We start from the raw sequence: 23,927 nt of genomic DNA, 5'->3' as shown, positions 1-23,927 counted from the left end.
TTGATTCTCCAAACAGGTATTTTAAGGAAGGAGGCAGCTGTTGACCTAACTTAGTAGCCAAACATGGTTCCCTCTGCCATGCTAGAGCTTCTTTATTGCTAACTAATGAAGAGCGATGGCCAGATAACACAGGCATTCAGCCAGAGCCAATATTTTGTGTTTTTTTTTCTTTTCATCTTTTGTGCAGGGTGTATTTATGTGGCTTCTCTGTATTCCCTTCCTCAGAAACCTTTATGGACTCCTGAGGTTGTGTCTGGTTTACCCCATGTTTCTGTTGCTATACTGAAAAGCTGTATTATCATCAGTATAGTTGAACGAATGAGCATGGGGGGGTTGTTGTTGCTTTGTTTTGCTATTTGAATGTGGAGTGTTGCCCTCCCTTCCTCCCAATAGCTTACTGAAGGGGGGCAGGCTGGCTTTCTTTTTCTGTCTGTTCCTCCATCCGCATATTTTAAACACAAACACCTTCAAAACAAGTTTCTGGGAAAGAGAGTGACAAATTGAGCTTAAAGGTAAAGAATGGGAAGATTGTTGGCACAAACTGAAATCACTTTTATATCTATGTAAGAGGTCTGTTTAGGGTGCCACTTGTTACAATATTTTACTGTTTTGCATCTTAAACTTTTTATTTGCTGCTGTGAAGACCTTTTGCTTGCAGGATAGGGAAAGATTCCACTTTATAAATCTTTAAGTAATATTTAAGTAATTTCTGTTTGGCATTTGAGGTTACACTGCAAGCATTAAGCCCATTCATAAAAAAGGGGGGAGGGATAAGAATAGAACTAGGTGACCATTGCAACTCTTTGAATGCTGAAAGTCTGGTTTAAATTGCACTTCGTAACAAGCACTTTTGCTGCCGCGCCGTTTCTTTCGTGTTTACTTTGCAATGAGTGTGTGCTAGTAGGTGTTGTACCCAAAACATTGGCATCACATGAACCAGCAGGGCACATGGGAGTACACACTATTAAGGAGGAAGTAGCCTCGGGGACTAAGGGGAGGAGCTGGGGGGGGCCATCACGAGTGGAGGCCGGAAGCAGAGCGGGATTTGAATGTGGGTCAGGCGACTCGATGTGGGAAATACTGTGGGTTGGTTTCCTTTTTCCGTGTGCATGGTTTAAATGGCGCAACATCCTGTACGCCTCCCCCCCCCAAACAGGCTTTTGCAAATGCGTTCACCAATTTCCCAGCCTGCTGTTCTTCCCGCTGGGCTTGGGCACCCATCCCCTGGCTGCTGTTGCTGGCATGCACACTGGTCTTCCATGCGCCGCCACCACCCTCTGGGTGAATGACCGGCCTCTGGGGCCTGTTATGCAGTCAGAATCCCGTCGCCTCATTGGCTGAGCTGGCCAGCCAATGGCGGCCTCCTTGGACTCCTGGTGTGAGCACCACAGTACACGTGCAGGCGGGCGGGCAGGCGGGGATGTGTGTGTGTGTGTGTAGCAGGGGTTGCTCACATCAGCGGGCGCCTGGCCAGGGTTGCTCCGCCTTCTGCTTATACAATGGGCTGCTTCTCCGCCCCGCTGCCTGTTCAGAGCCAGATGCTGCTGCTGCTGGTGGTGGTGCTCAGAAGGGGGGAAGACTAACCGGGCTCCGCCATCCACAGTGCACCCGCGTCGACTGGGCTCTCTCCGGCGGGAGGATGCATTGGATCAGCAACGGAGACACCGCAGCGGGCTGGACAAGGGGCACCGGAGGGCAGTTCTCCTCATCCCAGGAGTGTGTCGGCTGATCGTCCCAGAGAGACCGGACCTTCTCTCTCGCTCCACGGGTGAGTAACCCACCGGGAGGGCTTGGCACAGCCTGATGCCCCACCCCAGGATAGAGAACTCCTCTGTTTCTTCAGCTCTTTTTTCCCTTGCAACCTGGTAAGTCCGGACTAGGGCTTCCAAGCCTCCGCAGGAGCGCCAGCCCTGGCATCGGCTGGCGTCACCGTCACGTGGGCCTGCCTGGGACGGAATGTTCTCTCTGGAAAAAGGGAGTAATCCGGCTTGTTCTGCCTGCTCTGGGGGCGGATTCTCTGCCACACACGCCGTCGTGCATGTGCGGCAGCCGGAAGGAGGAGTATGCCTGCCCCCCCTCTCTCTTTCCTCTTCCTGCACCAAAGGGAATGGCTGGGCACTTTTTGGAAGAGGGTGGAGCAGGATTTTCGATCTGCAGGGCGGCCCCGTGTGCGTGTGTGTGTGTCTGCCCAGGAAAAGCACCTGGGCTGCTCTCTGAGCTGCAGAGAGCAGGGAATGTGTTGTTGTGTGAGTGCCGAGAAGGGGTCGAGGAGGTGGCCGTTCTTTATATGCTTCTGGTGGCGGTCCTGCCTGATGGCAACGCGGGTGCACTGCCTGATGGAAAGGAAGAGGCACCTAGGGGCAAAATGTGAGCCGACAGTTTCGAGTGTCATGCGCTCCCTCCACCTGGGAAGCAAAGGAAGGAGGGGAGACCTGTTGGGGGAGCATACTGGGAGGGGGGGGCTTCTCGTATCTCTCTGTAATGGAGGAAAAAGCTTGAGTGATGGGGAGTTACAGCTCCTCACCTCAGGAGGCCACCAGTTTTGGGGCTGACAGCCTGTCTCTCTCGCAGTGCTGCTGTGTCACTGTTTGGGTGTCCTGGTTAGAGGGAAATCCTGTTTAGTCTTAAGGACTGCTCGGAGAGAGCATTAAAGCAGGTTTTGTAAGGGGGTCTGGCATGAGGTTTTCATGGACCCCTTCCCTTGTTTCTTGCATGATTGCTGCTTATTTTTCCTATGCAAGATGTCTTGCATTTTAAAGTCTTCACTCTTGGTGGCATTCTTGTTTGTTTTTTTTTTATCTCCTAATTAGTCTCGCTGTAGTAAACATGCTGTTTCCATAACTTTGGATGCAGTTACGAACTGCAGGTTTCTGTTGTCTTTGCTAAGATAAAACTGGGCCTTGACATAGCCAATACCTGGAGTGGCCATATGGCAGGAACAGAGTTCCTCTCTCTTTATTATTATTATTTTTATGCCCTTGTCATATATTAATAGTGATTATAGTAATGCTGCTGATTGTGATGATGATATTAGTAATATTTTGGTGGCACTTCAGAAGTAAAAAAAAAAGGGGGGGGGGACATGCCACCTGAATATTGACTTTACAATATCAAGGGCTTTGGAGTTGCTTAGCGTTCGTTTCCACTACATTTTCAGTCCCGCTTTTTTCATCCTTCGGCGCGTGTCTGTCTGCGGTTTCACAGGCTTCTCCTCTGATACCTGAACGAACAACTCTTTTTTCATATATGATTCCTATGTAGATGGTAGCACTTTGGAGGGACACGGGAGGTCTGTCTGTTTTCCTTGCTAGCTGCCAGTGCAATATTTCCTTTTCATTCGTCAGATTAAAAACAACAGGCATCCAAAATTAGAAGAGGTAAAAATAATACAGCTAAGAAAGTAATAACCTGCCTGGCTTTCTGAGAAATATGTAGAGGCTTTGTGTATTTTGGGTAAGAAGGAGACGGAGGGGCAGCTTTTTAAATAAAGCGCTAGGAATAGGTTTTGTTCCGTGGCTTAAATTTACACATGAAAATTTAGATGCAGTTGAGGATCTAATCCTGCTTGCTGAATTGAATATCCCTCTCTCGCTGTGTTGATAGGTGGAAGTGGGAGGGAACTGGGCAGTGGTTGCTATGTCAACCCCTTTTTAATGTTTTGTTGAGTGTTTGCCAGTTGCTTGCAGAAGAACACATCTCTCAGAACTTTTGCATTTATTGCTCTTAATGTTTTGCTTTTTCACATTTTCCTTCAGCTTGTCTTTTCAGATACTTAGAGTTTAGGGTTTTATATATTTTCGTTTTACTTTAAGGCTCTGCCTCTCGAACAACAAGAGGGGCCGCAAGTTCAACAGGTGCCACTTTCCCAGCACAAGGAGCCAGGGAAAGCTACACCTGTTGAATTGGTTCCTGTCGCACACCTGTTAAAGACACAAGTGGTCTTTGCCCATGAAGAAGAAAGGAGCGATAATTTAGTTGCAGGGAGTAGCCGTTTGTCCGAAGGGGGAAAATTGCTTTCTGGTGGCTGAAAGTTTGGTTGCCAGAAGAATGACAAGAATGCAGTGTGTTGGCTGGCTCTCTGCAGTGACATGTCACTTAAATGTGTCTGTGTGCGTAAGAGAGAGAGAGAGAGAGAGAGAGAGAGAGAATCCTCCCTCTACACTTTCTGAAGGCAAATGCTAGTGGAATGCAATAAATGATCCCCAGACTCGTTGGCTCCCTAAATGGAGAAACAGTGGATATTGGCATAGTCTTCCCAACCAGTTCACAATTTGGGGTGGGCAGATTTCTTTTTGAGTTAGAAAAGCCCAGTGTGTATCCAAGAGTTGCACTAACCCTTGGAAGGGTTGGAATGGGGGAAAGATCGCCATCCACCTACATGGCGCTTGAGTCACAAATACAAAATCAGCAACAAACCCTCCCAGTGTGTTAAAACAAAACAGGTGTAGTCTCAGAAAAACTCTTGCAGTCCCCGAATGCCTCTTCCAAGGCTTTCTATCGTAATGATGAGGGAGGTGTTAGGACTTGGATCTCCCCGTAGGACCACACCCAGCTTGCGCTACGTCCATGGTATCATCCCACATTCTCCATTCAAGCCTTTTTATTATTTTATATGCAACATTTTAACCCTGTTTTTCTCCTTTAAAAAGGACCGGAGGGCGGCTTACATTAAAAGACAATATTTAAAGCTAAGATTAATTAGGATAAAGCAGCTTACTCTCTGTTTGGCTTATGTAGAAAACCATTCATAGTGAATTCCTGGTTTTCTGCACTTGACCAAAGGTTTCCCATCCCCTCCCCTGTTTGTGGCACATCTTGTTTGTGCTTCCCTTTTGACCTTATTTCCTTATTGGCCCCCTAAACTTTTCTTCCCACCAGGCAGCAGAGGGATAAAGGTGTTCTGGGGATGTGAAAGAGGAGGAGTAGGGACCTGGGGCTGTGTCCCCTTTCTGTCTCCCCCAGGCTGGCCTTTGTGGTTAATGTGTCCCAGGCTGGGGGTGTGCTATGTGGGAGGGATAAGGTGAGAGCCAGATGAACAGAACGAAACAAAAGAGGTTGGAGAGTATCCGGATGAAAAGGAATGAGTCACAGCTGCGAAGTACAGGCAGCGAGAGAACCTGGGATAGGTGAACAGAAGGGCTCTTAGGAACACCTTTGTAAAGCACCCATCACTAGACCGAGGATATTTTAGATTAGAACATCCTCCTCTCCTCCACAGCCCCCGCCCCCCCGAAGGATAGGGTGTTGGTGCATTGGAGGGCTAGGCTGCCTGGTTTATATAAGAGTCCAGGGAGAAGGCTTCTGGAAGTAGAACTGGTGGTCAGTGGTCAGCCCCATTACTTACCAGTGTGTTTGGTTTCAAGTTGCGGCAGTGGATATTTGATGCCCGTTCGGTGACTTGGCCAAGAGTTCCTCTGAGGGGTTCCACATGGAGAATTTGTCACAATGGGTGATCAGTGTACCTTTTCTAAAAGTAGTCTCGTATGTCAGGGTCTGTATACAGAGTGTTGTCCCTCTTTCTCTCAGGTAGGGCTGGCATGGCAGCATTCTTGATGCAGCACTTAATCCAAACCGGTTGATTTGATCTCTTTTTCTTTTCCCTTGTAGGTATAACTTGAGACATCCTCTTCTCTGATCAAGGTTTTCCTTGAGCCAACTCTTCCAGTTGCTGCTTCTTGAGCAGCCGCCGCCGAAGTCCCGTTTTCCTCGTGATTCCCTCCGTTTTCCTCCAAGAGGCACCCATGCCCCAAAACCAACAATGAGCACCAGCTGTGGGCCTGGACAGAACCCTTTTGAGGGTGGAGGGGCAAGTGGAGGCAGCGGTTCAGGAGCCCCCAGGAGACCCAGAGCCCAGCGAGGGGGTGAAGCGCAAGGCCAAGCCAGTGATGACATGGATGTCAACAGCAACGGCTCCAGTGGCAACGAGTCGCACGGCGACTCCCACAGCAGCTGTCACAGCAGTGGCAATGGCAAAGACTCTGCCCTTTTGGAAACCACCGAAAGCAACAAGAGGTAAGCCCAGGGACTGCAGGCATAAGACGTGGGCCTCTCCCTACCATGGTGCATTTTTTCCGCCCAGTCCTACTGTAGTTAAGAAGAAACAGTTAGCCAAGAGTCCAGGGCATCCTCCTTCTGTGATACCATTCCCAGTCTTGGTGCTCTGCAGACGGTGGGGCAGCATCTCTTGTCCTCATCGGCCAGCTATCTATGGTGGTGATAGTTTTGTCCAACCCATCTGGAGAGCATCAAATTTGAGACGACCCTTCAGGGCAGTTGCCTCCTTTCCCTAGTGGACAAGTATCTCACTGTCTGTTCGCCTGCGGCAATTCGTTGCGAGCCACACTGGCCTCTGGATGGGATGGGAGCTGAATAATGCCAGTGAAAAGGTTTGGACCTTTGTGTCTGCCTGGATGGACCTGCTGTATTAGTGTGCAGACACCGGACATTTGCAGACGGGGTTTTCAGCTCTTTGCCACGTGATCTAACCAAGCTCCCCGTGCCCCTCCCTCTCTTTGCAGCTCCAACTCCCAGAGCCCTTCTCCCCCCAGCAGTTCTATCGCCTACAGCCTCCTCAGTGCAAGCTCGGAGCAAGACAACCCGTCGACCAGTGGCTGCAGGTAAGCTGAAACCCAGCAAGCCTGGGCAGGTATCGAGAAGCAAAAGCTTGTGTTGTGTGTTGACCAGGATCTCTTCAGAATGTGGGAATGTCACTTGGTAAATCCTTGATAAGGGGCAACTGGAATTCTTGCTGCATGAGGAGGGGGTGGCATTGGATGCCTTTAAAATGCATTTCGATTTGTGGATGCTGTTTATCCTCAGTTTAAGCAGTCTTGGAAAGGTGTGTAAATAGAAAACAGACAAGAAGTGGTGGTGAGCCTGTCCCCATGGACCATGGGCTTCACCATGGCTTGTAGAAAATGCAAGCGCCATCAGAAGTTACTTTGTATGTGGCTTGTTAGTCAAGCCACATACAAAGTCTCGACTAAAAATTAATTTAGCCAACCTGTATGTTTTTTTTTAGTATAGTATTCATATGATCTTTTTTAGTAGTTGTATACTCTGGTGTTGTTAGCTTGAAATACAGTCTTTTAATGATGCAAGCTGCCTTGGGTCCTTTTTAAGGAGAAGGGCAGGGTAAAAGTATTTTAAACAAATAAATAAAAAAGATTTTTTGTGAGTTGGATCGGCTCTGTCTATTTCAGTCACTCGGGAAAGGGGTTCAGTTGTGTCTGAATGGAAGAAAGAGGGAGAGGGGACTGTAAAGATAAATTTTCAGCCTCTATGGGAACAACTCAACAACATGCCATAGTAGCTGATATGGCTTCCGATGGATGATGATTATTTTTCAAATATTTGTGCCGCTTCAGCAGTGAACAGTCTGCACGAGTGAAGACCCAGAAGGAGCTGATGAAGGCCCTGAAGGAGATGAAGATCCGACTGCCCTCTGAGAAGCAGAGCAAGGGCAAGTCGGGGACTCTGGCCACCCTTCAGTACGCCCTGTCCTGTGTGAAGCAGGTCCAAGGTAGGCTTAAGTAGAAATGGATAGCTTTCTTATCTACGGCTTCTCCTTCCTTTCTCTCTTAAATGACCAAGGAACCCCTTCTCAGTCTCCATGTGTGGTCTGGGGGACATAGATGGCGGCACGAACTTGGCTTAAGCAGTCTCACTGGGATGACTAAGCATGTGGATGCGGCGGTGGTGGGGTCTTAGAGTGGATTTACCCTCCCCCCCGGGGACTGTGCACAAAGTAGGACATGGAAAATCATTTGGGGGTGGGCTGTATCTCCCTGAATCCTCCAGGCCCACTTTGGGAATTCTGAGAGTTATTGTCCAGGCAAAAATCGTTTTTCCAAGCCCTGATAATGAAGGCATCTTTATTGGGTGTCATCATTGGTGCAGTACTTGGAAGTTGAAGATGGACAGCACCGTTCCAATGCTGAAAGGAGGGAATGATCTTCTGTCGGTTGGGGCACTCCGGTTGATCCCTTCTTCCTGTTCTTCCTTGTTTTTTTTTTTAGCAAGCCAGGATTACTACCAGCAATGGACCATTGAGGACAGCTATCCCTGCCATTTAGACATGTCTTCTTACACCATTGAGGAGCTGGAAAACATCACCTCCGAGTATACCCTCAAAAACCCTGTGAGTATTTTTTTTGTCTTGGGTTTTGTTGTGCTGATCGCGTGAATGCGTTTGTGTGGATTTCTAACCCACCTTGGACTCGCATTTTCAGGAGGGGCTCTCCAGGCCAGCTGGGTGCTGATTCCTGAAGGTGGAATAGAAATATGCAGAACAAAAAGAAATAAATAATTGCAGGCCACTGGGGATGATGGGATTTCCCCTTTCATTTCTTCCCTGCCTCTGTTCCCACCAGACATAGCCTTGCTATACGTAGCCCTTGTGTTTAATAGCAGCTAGCAGTCTTATCTGCAACTACCCATTTGCCTCGCTTCTTTCAGGAGAACCCTGAGTAGAGGGGTCCAGAGCCTTCCTTTTTTGGTTGCTGTGACCTTATAAACCACTGAACAACCAGCGTGATTTTTCTGTAGTTGTTCTAATTGTCATCTGAATGATGACAGTAACAGTTGCCTTAACTATTTTATAGATAGGGATGAAAAGGTTTCCTTCCTGAAAACAGCTTCTCTTTCCCAACTTTGCCTCTGTATTTTGTTCTGGAAGGATACATTTTCGGTGGCTGTCTCTTACATCACGGGGAAAATTGTCTACATCTCGGACCAAGCTGCCTTCATCCTACGCTGTAAGAAGGATGTCTTCAAGGGGGCCAAGTTTGCAGAGTTCCTGGCGCCACAAGATGTCAGCATCTTCTACGGGTCCACAGCCCCATATCACCTTCCTTCCTGGAGCACCTGCACGTCTGCCAGTGAGTGTCTCATCCATAACCTTTCTTTGAGCAGGCAAATATTGCTAATCTGTGACTCTAGAATGCTTTCAGTTTGTGCCTGTAACTCTCTGTGTTTATGTAGATGGTTAGCTTGCTGAGCTGAGCGCTTAGGAGGAAGAGCGAGGCAGGAGTAGAATAAATAACGATAGGGGCAGTAGCATCCTCTAAGTTTCTGGAGGACAGCAGAAAACCTGTCTTTCAGACAGGGTTGGGCCACACCTGCAGGGACAACCGCAGTTTTAAAATACCAGCCCTCCATTTGACCTGTACTTCCGAAGCTGTGCAGAAGCCCTTTGAGATAGGGCATGCTTCTTGGCCTCAGGATTTTTTAAAAATAGGATGCTATTCAGTTTTTGAAGCAGCTGAGAAGTGTGAAGTGGGGCAAAGGAGTGATCAGGAGAGGGCCGTATTCAGATTTACATCTCTTCGTTGCTAATCCTTCCGTTGCATCTTTCTTTGTCCCTCTTTCTCTCCTTCCGTAGCTGCCGCTGCCATGGATTACACCCAAGAGAAATCCGTCTTCTGTCGTATCAGGTGAGTTTTGTCCTCATCAAGCCTCAGTGCTTCTATAGCAGGATCCTAACCTGGGCCACAATACAGAACCCCAGTTTGGGGTCTCTTTCCCCCTGTATGAATGTCTTAACCTTGACCAGAAGAGCCCTGAGGTCCTCTGGCTCATTAGCCAATTACTGGATACTTAAAAAGTTTTATAGAGAGGATAAACTTAGCAAAAGGCCGCAGAAAGAAGATGCCCCAGAGTCCACCCTGGTAGAGGGAATCCCTCCCCCACCAATTAGCTGGTGAGAAGGTAGAACAGCCCCTCCCTCCTTCCTGTTACCTGGATGCCAGTGGGTACTCTCCAGGGCAGGGAGGTGGGGAGGGAAGGAGGGGAAGTGGGAGGTGAGGGAAGTGTTCTCCCAGGTTCCCCCTTCTGCCCCACGGCTGCTGCTGTTCTGCTCCCTCGTGGTTGTCCTGGTCTCCTCTGGCCTCTGGTCTTATTGCAGGCATTTGTTTCTCAGCGGAGGCCACGAGAGCGGGCGTGAGCTGCGCTACTACCCCTTCCGGCTCACCCCATACCTGACCAAAGTCCGCGATTCAGACAGCGCTGAGGGACGGCCCTGCTGCCTGATCATTGCTGAGCGTATCCACTCGGGCTATGAAGGTAAGAAAGGCACTGTTTGTGTGTGTCCACGCGTATGTGTGAGGGAGAGAGGAGGGGTTTGGTGGGTTGGGTGCATGGAGAAAGTGGCTCCTACAAGTGGATCCTGCCGTTGTGTGACTGACAAAGCAAAAGACACCCGCTCAGAAACCAATCCGTTCAGTGTGGTTTCTGGCGCTGGCGTGGCATCCTGCACTGTCATGTTTCACCACGAGATGCCAGAAGCGAGGCGGCTTCTGCACATCACAGGGTAGCCCTTGAGCGCTCTCTCCGGTTCCTGGGGGGAGACCCCACACCTTTCCTTCTGGGAAGTTGTTCAGAAAAGCCAGGAGATCCACCAGACTTTTATGTGGAGATCCGGGAGGCAAGACAACACAAAAATCTGTGGAAGTAAAAGGAGAAGTATTTTGTGTCGGCTGTCAGGGAAAACTTCCTCCATTGGTTTTCAGAAAGTCAGTATTTGAATGACTCTGTGCTTTCCATCCCCAGCTCCCAGAATCCCTCCTGATAAGAGAATCTTCACCACAAGACACACCCCTAGCTGCTTGTTTCAGGATGTGGATGAGCGGTAAGGATTTTGGATTCAGCCTAGAAAAACAGTGTGTGTGTGGGAGGGGAGGGATAAATGGAGAGAGGATCAGGAAGAAGGCCTGGTGGGTGATTCCAGCATCATCATCTGTCTGGAGAAGATTAGAGATAAGCCTCGTACCCCAATGGCCATGCTCCGTTACTGGCCTACAGCCTGAAATGGGGATCCCGCAATTTCATGAGAACAGGAGACTTCCCCATCTCTCTTCTTGGTGGGCAGGCCCTTCCTCCTGTGCTAGGCTCTGCAGGAAGGATTTGGCCAGGCCTGCATCTTGTCAACTGAAGCCAAGTCACCAAAAGGATGGTCCCACCTTACCAGCGTCGGGCAACAGCTCTGCGGTTGGCCTGTTTTTTGCATTGATACCCGTCTGTTCTCTCGTTTTCACAGAGCTGCTCCTCTGCTAGGTTACCTTCCCCAGGACCTGGTTGGCACACCCGTCCTTTTGTACTTGCACCCGGAGGACCGGCCTCTGATGCTGGCCATTCACAAGAAGAGTAAGTACAATGCAGGAGAGAGCATGGCGGTGGGGTGTTTGTGTTCAGATCTGTAGATGACCGTCTTATGTAGCTTTAGATTTGGCAAAAATTGGGGGTTGTGTGTGTGTATGTAACTCCATATGCACCCCATTTAATGATTAAATCTGTTTAAGCTCTTGGATCCATGTGGGAGGTCATCCTTTCCTCTTTCCTTCTTACCCAGTTTTGCAGTATGGCGGCCAGCCTTTCGACCATTCCCCCATCCGCTTCTGCACTCGCAACGGTGAATACGTCACCATCGACACCAGCTGGTCCAGCTTCATTAACCCATGGAGCCGCAAAGTCTCGTTCATAATGGGAAGGCACAAAGTGCGGACGTAAGTAATCAGGTTGTCGGTTTCTGCCTTGAAAGGGTCCCCGGGCTGGTGCGGTCCTGTTCTCTGTGGAATCTAACTTATTTCCTCTGAAGTTCGTATTGTAGGGAGTAAAATAAGAGATAATACGCAGTTGAGGAAAGGAACAGGAGAGGCAGCTTTCCACGTGTCACAAGCCAACAGAAAGACATTTCTGCTTCTTGTTGCACTCGGCTATGTGAGGGACCGTGATCAACGGTGAGAACTTCGAGGAGATAATCTTTTTGTCTTCTCAGTTGGTCCCCGTGGATTGTACCAGGCCCCAGATAGGGGTTGGGACCTGCAGTGGACACAGGAGATATCCAGATGACCCACGCTTGCTTTTGATTGGGGGGGGGTCATGGGCTGTGCTTTGCCCATCCCTGGGGTATGCAGAGAGCAGAAAGCAGTGTGGTTCTGATCCACAGGTCCCTTTTATAGGGCAAGGCGTTGTTGGTGATAAGCGGGGGTAAGCACGGATCAGCGTTCAGTAAGGATTGCCTGGGAAGCTGGGATTGGTTAGCCAACAAGGTAGGGCTGAGGTCATTGAAGAATAGTGAAAAGGGAGAAATCTTGATTGGGAAGTTCAAGAGCCGGCACCTCCGCCCTAAACCTCTTTCTTCCTCCTGCTTGTCTCTTTCTAGGGGCCCCCTGAATGAGGATGTCTTCACAGCCCCCAAAATACAAAAGATGAAGCCCATGGAACTGGACATCCAAGAATTGTCGGAACAGATTCACCGGCTGTTGTTACAGGTAAAGGGCCACCTTCTGCTTCTGGGCTTGGTCTCTGTCTCCAGCCCTTCTCCTTTCTCTGCTCTAACACTCTTTCTTCGTTTGCTTCACAGCCTGTGCACAGCAATGGGTCCACGGGCCTCTGCAGCTTGGGCAGCAACGCCTCCCATGAGCAGCTCCTCAGCATTGCTTCGTCCAGCGACAGCAACGGTGCCCCCAATGAGGAGGCACAAGCCATCCGGCCGGTGAGTGTTTAAAAATATCGGGGTGTTTGCATTGCAAGTCCCCTTCAGAGCATCACGAAACCAAGCATTTAAGCTCTCCTCCTTAGTTCGATGGGCCCACATGCACAGACACCCTTGAGAATTTTGGAGGGGGGAGGTGAAGGAAAAAAAAATTGAAGCAGGTCTTGTGGTGTGTTTCCAGAGAAAGGGAATCATGTTCTAGGCTACGGAGGATGCCTCGTCTTTTGGAGGAGAGGGTGTCCCGTTGTGGGTTCCCCTTAACGTTCTTCCTTCTTGACCCCCAGATGACTTTCCAGGAGATTTGCAAGGACGTGCACATGGTGAAGAACCAGGGCCAGCAGGTCTTCATTGAGTCCCGAGTCAAGCCGCAACATCCCAAGCATTCCCGGCCAGGTGAGAGCATTACTAGGTTTCCATTCCAGGCCTTTCTCCTTGCTTTTTGTGGACTTTATATAGGAGGGCGCCTGTGTTTTTCTTTTGCCATTTAACTCCAGTTCTGGCATGGGAACGGCAAAGGAGACAGGGGGAGGGGGAGGAGGAGACGTACTCTCAGTCCTTGGCTAGACTGTGGAAGGCAGTTATTGATGTCCAGTCTGCCAAGGGAGCGTTCTTGGTTCCACACATTTCACCATGAGTCACACAAGATCCAGCTCTAATAACCCTTGCTCTCTGCTTCCCCCCCCCCCCGGCCTTCTGTCTCCAGGAGCACCAGCCAGCCGCAGCCTCCAGCCTGTGGAGGCCCAAAAGGACCTGGAGAGGCAGCTGGGAAAGGCAGCTGCTTCTGAGGAGTCCGTGATGAATGAACCCTCCAACTATTCCTACCAGCAGATCAACTGCCTGGATGGCATCATCAGGTGAGGCATCTCAGTCGCTGAGCTTGTAGAGTTGATCCAGACTGAGTCGGGCATAAGGGGTCGGCCATTTCAAAAAACAAGCCGTCCATTGATTTTTTTGGGGGGGGGGAGAGGTCACCCTGTTAGTCTGTGCCCACAAGTCTGGCAAAAACAAAACAAAACAAAGCAAAGACCCCCAAAATTGTGGTACCTTAAGGACTAAGTGCTCTGTTTTAACACGAGCTTTTGTGGACAAGTCCCCTTTCTCAGACATTAATTTTTTAGCGGCCTTCTTCACAGGTGTGAGGTAGGTGAAGTGGTACAGCTTCAGGTTTTTGCAGAACTCTTCACCAACATTAATCAAGTTAAGAACTCTGTGAAATTCTAAAACTTGCCTGCTCACAGTCTTGTCGGCCTTCCCTTCCGTCGTTTGACACCAGTGTCCCACAACTTCTCCCTGTTTGGGTGGCTGCAGAATGTGTGGGCAAGAATTAGATGGAGAAGCCTTTTTGAGTTTCTCCAAAATCATATGGGCTTTATTTCTCCTAATTGACCGTATTCCACATCTCCCCCGACACAGATATCTGGAGAACTGCAATATCCCGAGCCGTGTGAAGCGAAAATGTGGCTCCTCGTCGTATACAACGTCGTCAAATTCCGATGACGACAAGCAGAAAGTTGGTGAAGAGGCTACCTGTTCTGGCAAAGGTGAGTCCCTCCCTCCGACCCCCCCACCCATGTATTCCCTGATTTTAGGAATTGATACCTTCCCAAGGTGTTAGTTTCAACCCTTCCCACATGCTCAATAAAGGGAAATAGATTGATGCTCCCATCCTCTTTCTGCACAAACTCACGTTTATTAGTTCTCCTTTTCTCTGGAATCTAGATCTTGTTCTGCCTGTGAGGCTGTAGGGGGAGGAATGGGGCGGTCTAAGTTCACGGTCTGTTCTAGGAAGCTGAACTTCCCTCTCCTTGTTAGAAGGACTCTTGATGCTGGCGATCAGCCAGACGTGCTCTTTCCTGCGCTGAGCAAATGCCCCCCTGGTAGTGCCCACTGGGCTGGTCGCGTTCTGGCCAGGTCCCAGCTGTATTGGACTTCAGCATCTTGATGTTCTTCTCGTCCTGCTGGTCAGCACCTTGAGGAGACTCTGGACACGTTTGACCTTCCCTGCTCCCACATTCTCCCGCCCCACCATGCTATCCGGTTCCTTTCCCTTCCCCGATGCTAATCCGCCATTGTCTTTCTGAACAGATGCACCGGAGGAAGTCCTGCCAAACCTGGAGAGCCAGCCAAAGAGGGAAGCGCCTGGGACGGCAGCCGCTGCCGTGGTGGGAGGCCCGCTGACCCCCCTGGCATTGCCTAGCAAAGCCGAAAGCGTAGTCTCTGTGACCAGTCAGTGTAGCTTCAGCAGTACCATCGTCCACGTGGGAGACAAGAAGCCCCCCGAGTCGGGTATGGGAGGTGGATGCTGTGTTTTTTTTCTGGGAAAACAGGTGGGGTGGGCTTATTCGGGGAGGACATAATGGGTGGATGGGGGAGTCTTGTGGAAGGGAAAAACGGGGGGGAATCCGTTCCCTTTTGAGGTGACTCTCTTTGCTCTCTGGGGATGGCAGTGGGTTCAAGATGACAAGGTTCTTTTGTCCCAGAAGGCCCAACGGATGTCTTGAAACTCGTGGCTGCTTGATTGTCATGGCGGTTCTTTTGTGCACATAGAGTTGTAGAACAAGGCCAGGCTTAACATGCCTGCCTGTCCTCTTTTTATCTTCCTTCGGAGCTCTCTCAAGGTCACCGGCCTGCAGGTGGCCAAGAGCCCGAGTGCCCATTCGGAGCTGGAACACCATTGAGGCTTGAGGACAATGCCTCCAGGTCCCTTTGCCAGCCACAAGCTGGATAGACGGTTGGTGGCCGAACCGAGGTTTGGGCCCTTGCCTTTTGCACCTTGAATCAGATGTGTTTTTTAAAAGAAAATCCCTCTTTTCCCAGTAGAAGATGGATCTTAGAACCATCTCTTTGCTGTACTAATCTGTTGGCATGCTGTAACACCTTCAGGAGAGTGGTGGGGCGCTTTTTGTCTCGTTTTTTTCTCTTTTATGTTACAGCCACCTTCTCGGGCCTTGCTGTGATTTTGTACCACTGCCTTCTGCAGCATCCCTTCACATCCAGAGTTTGGGGTCTTCTGGCCTTCAGTATTTCCCACTGCTGTGCCCTCTCTTCCCAGTGGGATATTTGTTAATGTTGGACAAGATTGCTTGTTTTTATAACCCACAGATGGCTGAGATGAAAGAAGCAGGGCTTTATAATTTTAATTGAATTGGCTTTAAGCAAAGCAAAGTCCGCCCCCTGCTAATTTCTTTGGCCCTGTTGCTTTTGAATATGCAAAAATATCCAGTAGAGTTCAGACAGATTTTCCATTGGCCTGACTCTGTTCTTTACATCTTTCATTCCTGCTTTTGAATTTAACCCAGCCTAGCTACCTTCTCTGCACATCACCTGTGCCCCTGCAGGGGTCTTCTGTCTGTGCCTTAAATTTTCAGAGTTGCTAAACTAGTCACCACTGGGTACTGTTCACAAAGCTTTATTCTGTCTGGTGCTTTTTACTTTGCATGGGAAGCAAGTCTTTAAAACTGGATGAAACAGCACTTCTTTCTAACATTGATTTCCTAGATTCCTTCTCTTGTGGAGAAAGTAATAGAGTTCCTTTCCAGCCAGGCTGCATCTTTGGTGTGTGTGTGTGGGGTGTCTATCACTTGTCCCTTTTATTAGCCACCGTCTGTGATTTCCCAAAAAACTCTTGCTGCTTTATGGTTGCTTTCCTACAATTGTCAACTGGAAGCAACAATACCCAGGCATGCACATGGGCCATACGAGTCTGTTGGAAGGGTTGAAAATTTAAAGAAACTAAATATTCTCTGGACTGAGACTTTGGGAAAAAATGCATGTATCAAATCTGGCCAAAAAAAGTGTTTTAGGAGACCATATTGCGGTTTCTATGCTGCGTGCACTTGTACAGTTCTCTGTCTTCATGCAAAATGTTAAAATGATTATGTCTTTTTCCTGTAATTTTCTTTGTGTATTTACATTCATGTGATGTGTGTAGAGATAAATTTAGATCAGAATTCTTAGCTGCTTCAGTAAACTAAGTAAAACGGTATGGTGAGGAGACCAAGGAATGTTTGAGCAGATTTTGAGATGAGCTGACCTTTTCCTCTTCCTTTTGTGTGTCTCCTGTAGATATTGTCATGATGGAGGAGGCCGCCCCCAGTGCCACACCTCCAGGTCCTCCCCCGAGCGTGACACCAGACCGGCAGCAGCAGTACCGCAAAGTGGGATTGACCAAGGAGATCCTCTCTATCCACACCCAAAAGGAAGAACAGGCATTCCTCACCCGCTTCAAGGACCTCAGCCAGCTGCATGTCTTCAACTCACTCTCAGGGATGAGCTGGCAGGATACCCACCGTGCCGGGCCGCAGGCCGAGCGAGGTAATTGGCGGTTGGTGTGGAGCGCTGCTGTGTGCATTGCATGCATGCAAGAACCAAGCAAAACTTCTCTGGTTACTCTTCCATTTTGCTGCAATGAAGACAGCTTGGTGGATCTCCCTGCTTCTGCTTGAAGCTGCCAAAAGAGGCCTGTAGGCCTCACCCAAGGGGACAGGGCAGATTCTTTGCAAGCAAGGTTAAAAACTCCAGACGGATCCCCCTAACACTTTTTTTAAAAAAATAAGCACCTGGAATCTGCAGACACTTATCCTGTGAATCCGTCTGCCTTTCAAAGCCATGGCTCTTGCAGTTGGTTCAGGTTTTGGGACCTTTTTGCTTCTCATCCCAAATGGCCCTGCAAATTTGGCAAAACTGTTCACCTTGAAGAAGTAGTTGTGGAGAACTGGAGAACTTCTCTCCTTCGTAGTCTTTGAATGAACCAAGGAAGGGATTCCAAGAGCCAGAATTTTATTTCTATTTATAATCCACACGGTTACTTCTTTTCCTTTTCTTCCTATGTGTGTGTGTGAGAGAGGGAGAGAGAGGGGGGTCAGGGGGTCTTGCAAAAGAAGGGGCTTCTCTTTAGACTCATTCTGTCTTTTTTTTTTTTTTTTAACTTTTGGCTCTTCAGGGCACAGAGGGCCACCACGCCAAGGTGCCCGAGGTCCAGGATGTCACGGGCGCAGCAGGAAGTCCAAAGCCAAACGGATCAAGCAGAACAAGTCTTCAGAGAGCACCAGCTCCCCTCAGAACTCGACCGCTCCCCCGCCGCTTCCTTGTGCCCCGGGCTCCTCTTCCTGGCCTCCCTCGGGCACCTCCCAAGCTAGCCTCCCCACCATGCCTTACCCGGCCGTTATGCCCACCTACCCCATTCCAGTCTTCCCCCCTCGGCCTGCTGCCCCTCCAGTGACGGAGCCCTCCCAGAACACCCTGCCTGCCCCACAGTTCCCTTCTCCTCTGGTCACCCCCATGGTGGCCCTCGTCCTGCCCAACTACGTTTTCCCGCAGATGAACGCTCCTCTCCCTCAGCCCTACTTCCCCAGCGGGCCTGTCTTCCCTTTCACCCCCCAGTCAGGCGGTGTGGCACCGCCGCCTGGGCCGGAAGCGGGCACCCAGGTGCCGTCGCGCTCCTCCACCCCTCACTCTGCAAGCCAGCCTGAGCGGGCAGACTCTCCGCTCTTTGAGTCGCGCTGTAGCTCCCCGTTGCAGCTCAATCTGCTGCAAATGGAAGAGATGCCCAAGTCCTCGGACCGCCCAGAAGCAGCTGTGGGCAGCCAGACTGGACCCGTGGGACCCCCTGCAGAGTGGACCGCTGTGAATGGCGCGCAAGGTCTGGCGAGTGAACTCGGCGCTCAGAAAGAAACATGCATGGTAAGTTCCACCGATTCTCCTTCAGCTGAGAAATGGATGCCCCGCGGAACCCTTTTGCTGCCCTGAGGTATAGGGAGTCTGTCTTTTCAGCCAGAGCTTGAGAAAGTCAAAATTTTGGATAATGGCTCTTAGTAGCAGTGCTGGAGGGTTTTTTTTATCAGAAAAAGGGAGGTTTGCAAGTTCCGGTCTGAGAAATGCCCCTTCTTTGGGTGTGAGAAGCAACTGTGCTATGGACATCCAGGGGAAGATGATGATGGTCGGATGTCCTGGATAGAAACGGGCATGAACTGGTTTGTCCCCGTTCATAGAAGCAGTAGCACCGGTGCTGCTGTTCCCCCAAATTTGCCTCCTCTGGCTCAATCCGCCGCTCCCGTGCTTGCTTCCAGTCACTCTTCAACTGATCTTCCAGTCCCGGCAAGAGCTTGGGCTCCTCTGCCCCGCCCTCTCGGCTGATCTGCCACTCAAGAGAAAAGGGCAGGGCAGAGAAGTCTGTGCTTTTGCTCTTGACTGGGAGATTAGCCGAGGAGGTGGGAAAAGCAAGCCGGCTGGGCTTGGTGATCGGCTGAGAAGGCAGGGGAAGGGGAGCAGCACGTGGCTTTAACAAAAGGGATGAACTGAGATGAACCCATTCGTCCTTATCTGTAGAGTTTTTGGGCTTTCTCTTGCCTTTGGCTTGAAAAACTGACTTGTTCTCCCCCCACCCCCATTTTGAGGCCACCGAAATGTATGTCAGCCGTTAAAACTGTTGAGGCCCTAGCTTTTTACTCTTTTGGAAGATGGGTTCATGTTTTTTTTTTCTAAACGAGAATAAGGATGAAAGACGAGAAGAGGCTAGGCACAAAGTTGAGATATAACTTCCGGAGGGGGACAAGGAGACCCAAACACGCAGAGGATGCTAGTTGAAGGGCTTACATTTGCCGTCTTGCTCCGAAGGCAAACTTGGGGGGCCGGAGGGGTTAAGGCTTCTTCCCAGGACTGGTTCCTGCTGAGCGTTGTTTCTTCTTTTGCCAGAGAACAGGAGAGATCCCTTTTGCTCCCAAATGTTACATCCTGGGAGGCAGAGTTTCTGATGTTTGGGGAGAACTGATAACTGTTCTCTGCCCAAGAAAAAAGGGTTACGTCAGGAGGGAAATGTCTGTGTGTGGGTCTCTGGAGCAGTGGTCCTGGAAGGATGTTTCTCTGCCACCTCGGCCACCTTCCCTCATCCCCTAAAAGATGAGGCAGGCCAGTCCTGTGAGGTTCAGCAGCAAAGCAAAAAGAATACAGGGACTACTGGGGAACTCCTAGCTGCAGCTGTGATTATGCTAGCTGTAAACACGTTTTTTAAAAATCTGCAGTGCTTGCATGGTCAAGCACTGCGCTCCTGTTACCCCTTTCCTTGCGGAGGTGGAAAAATAGGACTGTGAAGTTGGAGGCGACAATGTGCGCAGGGTTGTGATGAGAGATGTGAAATGTCCCTGCTTTTTTGGGGGGGCCTGCTCTCACCCGCTTCCTCCTTGCCCGCTCTTCTGCCCCCTTGCAGGTGGAAGCCCACGACTCTTCCAACAACGACGCCCTGTCCAGCTCTAGTGACCTCCTCGATTTGCTCCTGCAGGAGGACTCCCGTTCTGGCACGGGATCGGCCGCCTCGGGCAGCGGCTCGGCCGCCTCGGGCTCCATGGGCTCCGGTTCCAACGGCGGCAGCACTTCTGCCAGCGGCACCAGTAAGTCCAGTTTCTGAAATGGCTCATGGGGGTTTGGGGGGGTGTTTTCTGTCTGTGAACTTGATGAGTTTCTTCCTCCTGCTCCTCCTCCCCCCCAGCAAGCAGCAAGAGCAGCAACACCAGCAAGTACTTCGGCAGCATCGACTCCTCCGAGAACGACCTGCGAGGCAAGAAGTGCTCCGAGGTGGAAGATAACGAGCACTTCATCAAGTACGTCCTGCAGGATCCCATTTGGCTGCTCATGGCTAACACCGACGACACGGTTATGATGACCTACCAGCTCCCTTTAAGGTGAGACCCAGGCACCCTTCTGTGGCTAGATGGCTCTTGCCTTTGGGTTAGTGTGAACCTATTGGAAGGGGAGGGGAAGGTTCGGGGTTTTTAGCAGCACTCGCCCATTAGAGCCTCCCGGGGCTTCTCCCTTCCCTTCACTAAGAATCCTGGCCCTCCAAGGTACGGAATGTCTCCCTGGCAGGAATGCTGCTGTTGGCACAGAGGTGATGGTGTGTTCGATTTGTCACAGAGCTCTCCTTTAGAGCGAAGGAAGAGGATTTTTTTTCCATGCCGAGGGCTCAAATGCACTTCCAGGTGTGTCTCTTGGGAGCCACATGCTATGGACAGCTAGAGGTCAAAGGCAAAAAGGTTGGGGGTCACAAAATACAGCAGTATTTTAACAGCTCTTCTGGCCAGTGACTAAGGCATTTCAGACTTTTGAGGCGGGGGGGGGAAACTATTTGAAAGCTGGGAAACTCCAAATAAGGAGGTCACAGTGTGGCCACCTACGAAGACTTTGAAGGGCTAGTTTGGGACCCCAGGGCCTGAGGTTCCCTGCCCCCCGTCTTGGAGGCTGGTTAGGGTGCAGATAGCCTGAGCTATGGGGCAAAGTGCATTTTGAAAGATGTTGAGCCTTGGATGTGGAAGCTGAGCTCAAGGCGTGAAAGACAGCAAAACGGAAGCGTCTGCTGCAGCATAGGAATGTGGTCTGAAGAAATGCCGACCACAGCGCTAGGTTTTTTTTGGCTCTGCTTTCACGGCAGGTTGAATGAATGGGTGACGGACAGGCGTGGCATGTAGAGAGGTAGATTTGACTGTCTGTGATCATTTTGTTCCCCCTCAAACAGTCAGGGTGGCATCTGGCATCCCCACCAGGAGGGTTCTCCTCCTGCTTTTGAACACAGAACTTTGCAACCATTCCTGACCCATTTGCCCACATCCGCTCCACAGGGACATGGAGAGGGTGCTGCAGGAAGATCGGGAGAAGCTGAAGCAAATGCAGAAGCGACAACCCCGGTTTACCGAGGAACAGAAAAAGGAGCTGGCAGAAGTGCACCCCTGGGTCCACAAGGGAATCCTGCCCAAAGCAATCAACATCACGGTAAGGAGTGCAAAGTGTGTTTCGATTGACGGGGAAGAGAGAGGATGTTGAAACTGGAACAATCCGTGTCTCATAGAGTGGGCAGGGAATCTTCTCCCTATGCGAGGGTGGGAAACCCTGTGGTGCTCCGGATGCTGCTGGACTAGGAATCTTTGCGCAGAGGACCTTGCTCTGCCCCATAGGTATCCCCATTGTGCTCCAGAGAAATGAGAGACCGGCAGTTCTGGGGTGCATATATGGGAAAGAAGAAAGCAAAATGTCATCCTACGCCGTTAGCATGTATTTGCATGGATCCAATCGGATGGGGGGACTCCCAGCATCTCTCTACATCAGCCCTACTAACTAGGATAAATAGAAGCTGGAGTCCCATCAATATCTGGAGTACTTTGAGTTTCTCACTTCCTTCCTGCACTGTACAGGCTAGTCTGTACTCCTAGGCATGCAGAGGAAAGGAAGCTCTGATGATTCCATATGGATCTGACTTTTTTGTTGTTTTGACCCTACTGGTCTAAGTAGGTCAGACTGTTTGAGATCTCCGGAATCTGGAGGGGATAAAACTGGCTCTCTGGCTACTGGACAGAGAGAACACCGATAGCTACCTTATACTGAGGGGAGACCCTTCATTCTTCTAGCCCAGTGATCTGCCTCAGTGGCTTTCCAAGGGTGCTTTCTTCCTTCCTAGCTGTCCCTGGCGCTCCTTGTTGGTCTCCCACCTACGTACGAACCAAGCCTAGCCCCTCTTTAGCTTCAGGGATCAAACAAGATAGGTTAAGTTCAGGGTGGCTGGGTGGTAGACTTTGTGTGCGAGGAAGAAAGAAATGAGAAGGGTGCCCTGTGCCAAACTCGGAAGCAGTAATGAACTCAAACCTGCCCCCCCCCCGTCTCTCTGTTTCGTTTCGTTTGTGCCAAAGGCCTGCGTGGATTGCGGCAGCAACCCTGCCTCCAAAGTCGCCCCTCTCTATGACATCGAGGTCCAGGACATGGACCTGAACGGCATGCTGGAGCCCATGGAGGAAAGCAGCGGGGGGCAGGTCTGCCTGCCGGCCTTGCCCCTAGAAATGGACGTGGAGGAGGAAGCGCAGGTTGGACTGGAAACCTCGGTGGTGGTGCAGCCACCCCAGACGCAGGCGCCGGTGGAGGACTCTGGCTAAACGCTCAGGCGTGGACCTCTGAATACGGTTCTGGAGGCTGGACTTGCTTCCATTAGCCCTGAGCCGGGACGCTGCTGGGCAGCGGGGCTCAGAGGCAGACACCCGCTGCGGCTCCATGTCCGTGCAGGGAATGCCGGCTTGACTTGTGGGTTGGGGGCCTGCCTTGGCCACTTTGGTCCACAGAAAGAAGACATGGTGGAAGTGAAAGAGCCACGGGCCATGGGGCCGCCTGCTTCGTCCCAACTTGGAACTCTGGCCCTGACTGGGTTGGGCCTGTTTCCTGGGAATACCGAACGTCCTTTCCTGCCTGCCCACGGTCCGCTCCAAACTGGAAGAGCTGCCCCAGTCTTTACTGCCTTATTGAGAACCCATGGACCCTGATGACCCATGACATTGGGTTGGAGGACCTGAGTTTTTATGTATTTATTTTTGCAGAACGGTCATTTGATGGTGTTACCATTATTATTATTTTTTACTGATCTGCAACTGTGCTCTTGAAGAGAGGGCTGTTTGCAGCACTGATGATGATGATGATGATAATAATAAAACAAACCTACAAAAGGAGACACTTCACGCTGAGACGCCCTTTGTAGGTTTTCCCCTCCTCTACCCTTTCCTTTGGAGAGCTTGCCAGAGTGGGAGGTTTTTCCCTTGCTAGTTGTGTGAACAATCTTTCAGTTACTACCTGTGAAGTACCCCCTGGACCCCAGACGTCAAGGAGGCGGAAGAAGAACAGGAATTCAGCAGAGGGGGACTAGGATGTTATTTCCCTTTTCCTCCGACTCTGGCTTCTCTAAGGGAAACCCCGATGTCAGCCCTCTCCCTCACCTGTTCTCATGCCGTTCCCCCAGGAAGCTGTCCTCTTTTCGCAGAGTGTCTGTGCCTTTGGAATAGGCTGCTGCTTGTCTGTGCAGGGCGGCCTTTGCCTTCCGCCCCCCCCTCCAAAAATCCGATGGGCCCAAAAACGTTCTGCACATTTCCCTTTGTATCTGTGCAGCCCGACTCTCTTCCTTGCCGCAAGAGGGATCTGTTTTCACAAAACATTCCTTTTAATAAAACATCCTCATGAGAGGATCAAAAGTGCACCCCTCTTTCCTTTGTCTGCCACCTTGAAATTGCAAAAGGCGTTGGCCCCGATCTCTTCAGAATTCCCCCCCCCCCGCCTACCTCTTTTGGAATCCGCATTCAGCCATGTCTTTGCACTATTTACACACCCTGCTTGGGTTCTAAAAATACAGCACGTGATCTGTGGCACAGGTTGGCATTTGGCGGTTTGGCTCCCCAAGGAGGGCAGCTTTTGAGTCCCGTCTCGGGATTTGTGAGGGGTAGAGAATTTTTCACTGAGCCCGATCGCTTGCGGCTACACCTTCCCGTCTCTCCCTCCATGGCGCCCAAGTTCCTGCCACAGTCCCTCAATCAGTGTGTCTTCTCCGCTGGGGATGGTTCTGCTTTTTTGTTCCTTTTGCTCTCGGAAATTCTCCATTTAGAGAATTTCACCAGCCACCACCTTTGCACCTCTCGGG

General features: G+C 50.5%; 1 protein-coding gene across 9 annotated transcripts in view; it reads left to right on the top strand.

Moving 5' to 3' along the window:
- PER1 (period circadian regulator 1) overlaps positions 1–22,757 on the top strand; it is a 35,961-nt gene extending 13,204 nt beyond the window's left edge. The window contains exons 2-24 of one of the 9 annotated variants that reach the window (XM_078378217.1): positions 1,604–1,768; positions 5,608–6,012; positions 6,519–6,617; positions 7,371–7,522; positions 8,019–8,140; positions 8,678–8,879; positions 9,383–9,434; positions 9,920–10,062; positions 10,549–10,627; positions 11,036–11,142; positions 11,348–11,501; positions 12,161–12,269; positions 12,362–12,493; positions 12,778–12,886; positions 13,197–13,347; positions 13,907–14,034; positions 14,579–14,788; positions 16,559–16,807; positions 17,436–18,175; positions 19,698–19,878; positions 19,977–20,169; positions 21,103–21,253; positions 22,165–22,757. In XM_078378217.1, the coding sequence (XP_078234343.1) occupies positions 5,759–6,012; positions 6,519–6,617; positions 7,371–7,522; positions 8,019–8,140; positions 8,678–8,879; positions 9,383–9,434; positions 9,920–10,062; positions 10,549–10,627; positions 11,036–11,142; positions 11,348–11,501; positions 12,161–12,269; positions 12,362–12,493; positions 12,778–12,886; positions 13,197–13,347; positions 13,907–14,034; positions 14,579–14,788; positions 16,559–16,807; positions 17,436–18,175; positions 19,698–19,878; positions 19,977–20,169; positions 21,103–21,253; positions 22,165–22,404 (3,957 nt within the window). In that variant the 5' untranslated portion in view covers positions 1,604–1,768; positions 5,608–5,758 and the 3' untranslated portion in view covers positions 22,405–22,757. Of the gene's footprint in view, positions 1–1,509; positions 1,769–5,607; positions 6,013–6,518; positions 6,618–7,367; positions 7,523–8,018; positions 8,141–8,677; positions 8,880–9,382; positions 9,435–9,919; positions 10,063–10,548; positions 10,628–11,035; positions 11,143–11,347; positions 11,502–12,160; positions 12,270–12,361; positions 12,494–12,777; positions 12,887–13,196; positions 13,348–13,906; positions 14,035–14,578; positions 14,789–16,558; positions 16,808–17,435; positions 18,176–19,697; positions 19,879–19,976; positions 20,174–20,999; positions 21,254–22,164 lie in introns of those variants that run through there. The other 8 variants (XM_078378215.1, XM_078378214.1, XM_072977120.2 and 5 more) reach the window with 8 other exon arrangements.
- Positions 22,758–23,927: the final 1,170 nt, after the last annotated feature.

Source organism: Pogona vitticeps, chromosome 6 (assembly GCF_051106095.1).
Source record: "Pogona vitticeps strain Pit_001003342236 chromosome 6, PviZW2.1, whole genome shotgun sequence".
Classification (NCBI taxonomy): Eukaryota; Metazoa; Chordata; class Lepidosauria; order Squamata; family Agamidae; genus Pogona; species Pogona vitticeps.
This window is presented reverse-complemented; position numbering and strand designations above follow the sequence as displayed.